Genomic DNA, 8707 nt, shown 5'->3' with positions numbered 1-8707 from the left:
TCGATGTCTATAATGGCCTACAAACCAACTCAACACAGTTGAAAATCGCTTTATGTAATTAAGTGTGAGCGTTTTATCGTCTCTAATTGGCAATAATGTTCATGCGACACTACTCATAGTCAATAAATATTCAAATTTCTTCTTTCAATTTTCAAACTACTTTACTGAAAATGGATTTTGTGTTATATATTCCAGTGTTTTATTGAGCACTCTGATTCGAATGAATAATCATTGTATTATTCCAAAATGGACACAATTACTGTTAATCACTGCTTAAAGGCAATTATAATTAAACATGTCAAAATTCAAAATTTAGAGAAGCAGATATTACATAAATAGGAATAAACCATACCAGAAAACTTCATACACCGGACAACGTTACAATCCGTCAGCACTTGGACAAGTTGGACGAAGAATATACTTGTTAACGGTAAGTGAACTAAAATGTGCAACGACTTTAATTTTGAATGTACTTTAGTAATTTGTTCTGTTGGCTATGCGAATCGTTAAGTCTATCAAGAACACATACTCTTTTTATTTATTTTTTCCTTCGTGATCTATTTTTTCTTCGGGTGGCGTTACATTAAAACTCCAAAGTTTTAGACAATTTAAATTTAACGCACACTGCTGAAAAAGTGAACGTTCGTAAAAACCTCTCGTTTTTTAAAAATGTTTGGCACGATACACGTTGGACTGTTTTTTTTGGTTTTCGTTTTGGAATAAACTCACAGTAATTTTATAGCCCTTTCCGTCATTAGCCATGATTGACAGGATTTATGCAAAACTCATGTAAAAGGATCAGGTCGAATAAAGATCAGCCAAATAGATCTTAGCAGCGTACCTTTATTGCAAACATTGCTTTGGGGATGGACGCGTGCCAACTCGTATACCAAAGCACCAGGGGTGTCAAAGAGAACCCAAGACGATGATTGGCAGACGATTTTAACGAAATACTATCAACTAGAGAAGCTGAATCGACGATGGAATCAAGTAGCCCGACCGATTCAGATGAAGGCTACGAAGCGAATCAAGCTCGGGGTCCCATGGCTCTAAACGAAGAGAGTGTTTCGAGCCAGAAAGTCAAGTTAAATGAAGATACGTATCATTAATTCCAGGCATAAAAGACAGGCTTGTCGTGTGTGTGAAACGGGAGGTACAGGATTGTGGGTAGATACACGACGGCTGATGACGACAGCCGTTGTAAGCATTGGAAAGAGAGGAAGTGCGTAAATAAAATGGCTGTCACAGAATTCGGAGACGGATTTCCCTCAATGAAAGGCTTCATTTAATTTCAACCAAATACCACCTTTGCATCCAAATCGATCTTCAGTGCGATTTGAGATACAACTTTCGACGGATCATGAAACGACTCTTTTCAGCAACTGCTGCCGGACACACATTTGCCCAGATTAGCATACACGAATATGAGTATTTCAAGCGATCGCAGACTGACAGTAAATGACCAATCACAGCACCGCTACTTCAAAGTGTACCGCTGCTGTTGTAAGAAATGAAAATCCTGTTTCCAAACTTCCTAAATTTCTAATAAAGTGGCCGTCACCGTGTGTCACAATACGTTTTAGATGCATACAGCGGTCTTCCCGACCCAGGAGCTACTGTGTTCAGAACGGTGTAAAACACCTGTTTCGTGAATGCGTTTCAGAAGATGAATGGAAAACTCAGAATTTCCAAGCGACAGTTGTTGAGTTATATAAGATTTAAAGCCTTATTACGCCGCACAAGAATATTACAAATATGTTAAATATTTGGATCGGGATGTGAATGCCTGTATTCCGAGCGAAATGATTCAACAATTTTTTTACAGCGCGACCAATGGAAGACATCTCATTATTACTCACCTCCGGGAATATAACTAGCACTCATGAATGGTCATTATTAATTTGCATAATGGAGGAACAGTTTCATTTTATGGTAAGGCTTTTAAAAATACGCAAAGCCTTATCAGTCCTCTCAAGGATATAGTCATAATTTGTTAAGTGTAATTTTTATCTGGATGTGAATGTTGTCCACTTCCTGCTCCATCTATTCTGATGTCTCTCAAACCTCTACTGTATCTCCAATCCGTACCCTCTATCACATATCCCATCCCTCACCCCTACACACTACCCATCAACATACACGAAGAAATCTTCACAAACATAAAGACCTCAGGTTAATTCTGTCTGATTTCGATAGTAGTAATCGCAGCCTTTATAATAGAAAGCTACTGTAAACTCTGTCAGTCACTGTAAGTTTTCACCCAATTGAATGCCATGAGAAGAATGCATCATGTTGCCCTACTAGTTCTCAGGGCGTCCCATGACGGATAATAACGATAATGTCATGTAATGATTTGCGGTTCACTCCCCTTTTTATACAACAAGACTCACAATGGTGCCCCCTAGCAACATAGTTGATGCTCATGCATTCCTGAAAGTACGCAGAGTCTCCTCGTCATCAAGATTTTAAGCATGCAGGAACGCCTTTAATCGCTGGTAGACCACCTGTGAAGACAATGACTTATTCTCTATATTAACTGGCCGCAGGTGTTATACGGCGAAAGATACCCTGTGCAAAGTCCCATGCACGCAGATAGGCTTGGGTGGCCGATGGAGATGCTGTATCAACCAAATATGTAATAATTAACAAACTATGCATTACTAACTAATATATAATAACACATAACCAAATATGTAATACTAACTCGATATAATGTAATAACACTTATCCAAAAATGTGATAACAGTAAACTTTGGATATAGTGATAAGCAAAATAAGAAAAAAATATGCCCAGCAACCATAACCAAGCTCTTTAGTGACCAATAAACATTCAAAGGTTTTGGTGAAAATGAAGATTGTGAAGTGTCTAAAACTTGGCCAAGAAGTGCTCGATTTTATTTTGTGATTGATTATGATCTTTGTACAAATCACAATTTTCATTTTAACTGTAAAGTTACTTTGTCTGCGACATTATTCATATTCTCGGGCATGTAAACAAACCAGAACTGGGTATTTGTTGGCAGTCAGGTGGTTCAGCTCGACAAATCAAAATGCGATGGACGGGGCATGGTAATAATATCTCATTTTGGTACGCTTTTATCTCCCATTTATTATTATTACATATTTGGTTAGTATATAGTCTACGGTTGGGTTGCATGCTGTGATCAAATTGATATTTGGTTAAGTTTTATTACATATCGGATTAGTATTACATAGTCCGGTAAGTGTTGTTATGTTAACGCGAAGAAACGACACGGAGACAAAGGTTTGGCCAAAATCCAGGGACGATGGCACATACCAGCGTCGTCATTACCTTTCCCCTGGCGCCACTCGCGGATTTGAAAAGCCTCAGGGGAGGGCAGCATGCTACCAGGGGATGCACAGCGTGGGAGTTGAGGCGTCGTAGCTGCTTGGAAGGTGTTATGGGGTCCCTAACATGATCCAACAGAGCACATCAGGCAATGTACCACCGGGTACCCACTTGGACCAATGACAGTATCCCCATAGAAATTCATTGCGTTTTGTTGTCAAAACATAAAAAAGTGACAGTTCTCTTTATTTGTGAGCTGCTACCCTGCAGCGATGTTGCATTTTTAATTCAACCATTACAAACCATCGCCATTCTTGTCCTTACATACATCAGTATGCACACGAGATTACTGATATTTTCAACGTTCTGTGCTCAATTGAACAAGTATTCATTTGCATTTGCAGGTTTAAAAAAGGATACAAAGCGACAACTATGAAGATTGCATTACTTGCCCTTTTTCTAGTGTTTTGCAAGTTCGGGGTTGACGCAAAAAGGGTAAGTCGAAATTTTCTGATTTAAATATTAAAGAGTCTTTTTGACGAGAAAGTCTTATCTCATGTGTGCGTGCCTACATAGTAATTTTGTCCTTTGAATTCTCAAGTACAAGATTGATTGATGCGCTGATAAGGGCAGTCGTAGAGACGTTTTATCATGAAACAAACCAACGTGATTTGGGATAATTGGATGGTAAAATAATGTCGATTTAATCTACAAATGTAATCTTATCTGCTTTTCTTTTTACAGTACACATTTGTTTTTATGAGTAATTTGCAATATTGCAACATTCAGCTATATGGCACCTAACACTTTAAGAAATTGAAACAATATAAAAATCAATATTATTAAAAATAAGTTCCGATCGTATTTTTTCGTGGTAACTTTGAAAATTGCTTTAGGACGTATGGCTATGCTCATCTCAAGGTTATATTTGCAACCTATAGGGGTAACCTATCATGAACGGTAACGAGAAGAGGACGCTCGAAAGAATGATTTGTACTAGATGCATATGTTACTTACTAAACTTTTGTGATCTTCCAAAATCTTCTTTCTTGCTTTCTTTCTTTTTTATGATAGAGTTTATATCTCTTAGTACGCCATCGTAGCTTGAATCCTAGGATATTAGATTCTTTGTACAACCAATTTGAAACAGGCCCAACGCGTTTCTTATAACATTGGACAAAATTTATCTTCAGATTACAAACAACTACAGCATCTCTAAATTACGTTTCTCATCACTGATCTGTCGAAATGGTGCAATGATGGGAAAGTGGCTAAGCTAGGTACATGATATCACAAATATTGTAATGTAATTGTTTTAAAGTTCCATTAGCTGTATCTTCTAGCGATTTTTCCGTTAGTTTTGATTGAAATGATCACTGGCTCATGTTGAATAGCCAGTCAAATAAAAGAGAATCGCATATTGTTCGGAAACATTACGTGCCCTACAACTAAATAACATGTTATTTTACAACGAAAATTTCAATTTTTGTCCGGACAGAAATACAAACTCTGTTGACACGCGGATTGCAACGTAGGCATTCTTCTGCACCTGCGCGAGCCATTTAAAGCAATTTCAAAATAAATATTCATTACTTATGCCCGGTACTTACGTCGTAGTCCATTGTCCGAGCACGTTGCGTAGCCAGATGTCTGGCAATCCACGACGCAATGTTGTTTTGATCCCGCTATAAAGGTGAACCTGTACATCTCGCGTGATCGCGGCGTCACCATATCTGTGTTCTCCCGAGCACGCTGAGCATGCAAGACGTCAACAAACGAGCTCGGAAGGGCAACACGTTTGAACAAAAATTAGCAGTTTTATGTTGCTATAACATTACTAATCATGTTTGTTTCTTCGTAAAACAACATTTTGCAACAAATATGAGCCTCCAACATGGAATTTCCCGAGGTAAAAAATGGTCAAAAGTTAGAAATAATGGCCCTTTAATTAAAGAAGTTATGCATGATTTCACCATGGATGATTCAAACTAATTGCATAAGATGTGGAAATAATTGAAAAACAACTCTACACAAAGTATGCCGAAATTCTGTAATAGTGTAATTTGTCGCTTGTTATGCGGTGTTAGTGAACGATGTTGTGCCTGCGACATAAACACTTTTTCTGGTTGGGATAAGCATGGCATATTTCAGAAACTTTTAGTCTTGTAAGGCATATTTCAGAAAGGTTTAGTCTTGTAAATGTATATTATGTATTTTGGTCGTTTAATAGAACCATTGAGAAAGGTGCTCTTAGTGAACCTGACTAACTTGTGGTATGCACTCTTATCTAATCTTGTCTGTATTGAAATCAATCTGTTTGTTCACTCGACAGCAATGTACCCAAGACGATTTGGAAGGGTGCGAACGGATGTTGACCGATTACACTAGAAACCCAGACAACTGGTCTGAAGAGCACAAGACAATCCTCTACTGCGAATTTGTTCGGGTAACATTCTGTCTGCAACAGTGTCTCGGTAGTCAGTGTATCGCTGGTTTCCGCGAATAATTGATTACATTCAACTATTAATAGAACAGCATTGAGTAATAAGGTTGAACTACAAGCTCGTAAAAATTGCCAAACGTAACGTTGGAAAATAGAGGTTGGGTGGTTTCATGCAATGTTTTTCAGCAATTGCTGATTGCGCAGACAGAAATCTATTATATTTGGAAAATTCAGGTTCGTTTGCAGTAATTTGTAAGTCTCCACGAGTGAGTTATCGTTACTTTAAAATGCATTCTTAAAGTTTATACTTTAAATTTAAATTAACGTTAGTTCACTCACAAAAATTGAGCAATTGACGTGAAATTATTTGAAGAAAGCCCTTTGTCGTTTATCAAAACCACCAGCGTCGCGTCGTCTTTGTTTATCTTATATATGCTGGTAGGAAGGGTATAGATGCAACAACGTTCAAGGAGGGAGGGGGGCTTGCCTTTGCCTTACTAGTCCCACAAAAGGTCTGCCTACTGCAAAATCTTAATATTCATCAGCTTTATTTTGAAAATTGTAAGATGTTGCACTGACAGTGTGCGCTGAAAACGTTTACACCTTAGCTAGTAACTGAGGAAGTTGACAAAACACCTTTCATTTTCAGAGGCGTTTCGTTTGCTTGGCACACCTTGACTGTGACCACAGAACAGATATAGAAGGCATGGACATAACCATCGAAGAGTGGTTGGGTATGATCAGACCAGGAATTGTGAAAATGGAAGCATTTGGATTTTGTGATGGCACGGAAAGTGAGTACCTGACTTCTCAGACCGAAATAAATCTTTTGACCACCCCTTTAGTCAAACAAGCGGTAATTAAAACAGCAGTGACTGCTATTTATATTTATTTGTTTTTACAAAGCTGTACTAACATTGATTCTGCCGTGACTTGAGAAATAATTACATTTATTGAAGTTTATTGAATGTTGAGATGGGTTTTTTGGTTTTTTGCACCTGAATAGCATAAAATGAAATAATTTAGCCCTTTATTTAAGATTAATAGAAGTCACTCAGAAAAAAATTATGTATGCGCTATACGCTCTCTTAATATATGTATCCTACACCACTCAACCAAACGATAACAAGACCGTTAAAGTCTTCCCCACAGAGACAAACCTACTTTCCGTTCTTCTAACTGTGTCATATCTGTTGGTTATGTCCGATATGCTGGCTCTAACCACTGGGTTTTCCAACTCTTCTAGGTACCGTAGATGTAGACTACGACGACCCCTGCGACGACTACTACGTTCAGAAAAACTGCTCTGTGGCACTGTCCGATTACCTGAAAAGTCGTTATGCACTGACATGTTCTGCCATGCTCAAAGCAGGTCCTTGTTTTGGATATTTGAAAAAGCTATGTGGCTTACCGTCACACACGCCGCCTGGGCTCAGCCCGTATCAAGTCCTCGCCGAAAATGGCAAGTGCGTGTTGTTTTACGATTCCTCAGACCCGGTTTTCCAAAAACAAGAGGATTATAGAACCGAACACGGTCTGGGTTATTTTGCGTATTTCTAATACTGCCATATGATTTTGTTGTTTACTACATACGTTAAAGGCTTCATAGTTGTAAACAATATAGTTGCCCAATATTAGTAAGGTGGACATCGATCATGGAAATTTGTTGAAACGTTTACTTTGTTCATGCTATCTATACTTTCAGGATAATTTTGTTAACGTTATGCCATAGTGTTTTTCACTAGTATACAGCAAATGAGTTAAGACACGTCTTACGGCGTTAAAAAGTTAGAAGTCTACATGCAGCTTCATAGGCTACAGTTGATGAGATGTAATGCCTATATCTCAGACTAGATTGATAATCATTCAATGATTTCTTTTTCGATGCATGCGTATTATTTTCAGTTTTGTTTTTATCATGCTGGAGTGTGCATCATGTGTGCACGACGAAGCCAATCCATTCGCTCGTGAAATCTTGTTAAAATGACATCTACTGTCGTTCACTTCTATTCTTTACTAATTCTCATAGTGCAATAAATGAACCCTGTTGTCATACAGGAAGCAAACAAATATTTTACTGTGTACCTTTGTCTACATTTTGCTCACCTGTCGATGCCAAAATGTTTCATATTTTGAAATTTTCGCAAACTTCTTTTTTTCCATTTGAACTAGCTTTCAGAACAAAATAGCAAAAGACACCAACTAAGTGGAACACTTCAAGCCAGTCAATAAATTCGATCGATTTATGATATTTGCAGTTGATCTCCTTTGCGAAAATGGATATGTCTCTTTTGTGAGACGAAGTCACATTCTTCCAGTTGACAAACTTTAGGATTCATTGACCGGCATGAAAATATTGCAGGCATCGCCTACAAAAGTTTATGATTTAGAAGTTATATGTGATAGAGTAAGTTTCAAGTACATTAAACAAACAATATTCATTTTGAGTAACTGTATGGATATTCGACAAGTCCTATCCCTCTCCTAGAAATCAGCCATGACGTGATAAGGTAATGACGTAAACATAGGTCTCACATTGTCACAATTTCAGGACGACATTTTCCCGCTCAGATTCCTGATGACTAGTACTCCTGTTGATGCAAATGAGATATAAACCGTTATAGCTTGGTTTGAATGTCAATGTCAGCATAATGTCATTTTGCATAAAGCGTATGCAGTGTGCTTTGGTCGTGATCTTGCTGACCGTTGACGCCAGTACCAGCACATCGTTGGCAACAACTTAAAAAAACGAACTCGTCGGCTTCCGCTAGAATTGATTTTGTTTCAAATATTAAGATCATCTAAGATTCGTTCTACAAAATACATCGTCGCTTCACGCAATCACTATCGTTTGTAAAATAGCAAAGGAAAAGATTGTGTTACACTGAACTTTGACTGAATGTGCCCTATCGTAAACCCCCTCATTCTCCGACAATCGAACTCATGCTCATGAC

General features: G+C 38.0%; 1 protein-coding gene across 2 annotated transcripts; it reads left to right on the top strand.

The window, feature by feature from the left end:
• Nucleotides 1-325: 325 nt before the first annotated feature.
• Nucleotides 326-7823, top strand: LOC139144013 (uncharacterized). 2 transcript variants are annotated; one of them, XM_070714655.1, is made up of 5 exons: nt 326-430; nt 3715-3805; nt 5643-5756; nt 6403-6547; nt 7000-7823. In XM_070714655.1, exons 2-5 carry the CDS (start codon nt 3743-3745, stop codon nt 7311-7313), a joined length of 636 nt encoding a protein of 211 aa, XP_070570756.1. In that variant the 5' UTR covers nt 326-430; nt 3715-3742; the 3' UTR covers nt 7314-7823. The 2 variants fall into 2 exon arrangements, with proteins under 2 accessions (XP_070570756.1, XP_070570757.1); XM_070714656.1 differs by lacking the exon at nt 326-430 and adding an exon at nt 3137-3220.
• Nucleotides 7824-8707: the final 884 nt, after the last annotated feature.

The sequence above is a fragment of the Ptychodera flava genome, chromosome 11 (genome assembly GCF_041260155.1).
Source record: "Ptychodera flava strain L36383 chromosome 11, AS_Pfla_20210202, whole genome shotgun sequence".
Lineage (NCBI taxonomy): Eukaryota > Metazoa > Hemichordata > Enteropneusta > Ptychoderidae > Ptychodera > Ptychodera flava.
This window is presented reverse-complemented; position numbering and strand designations above follow the sequence as displayed.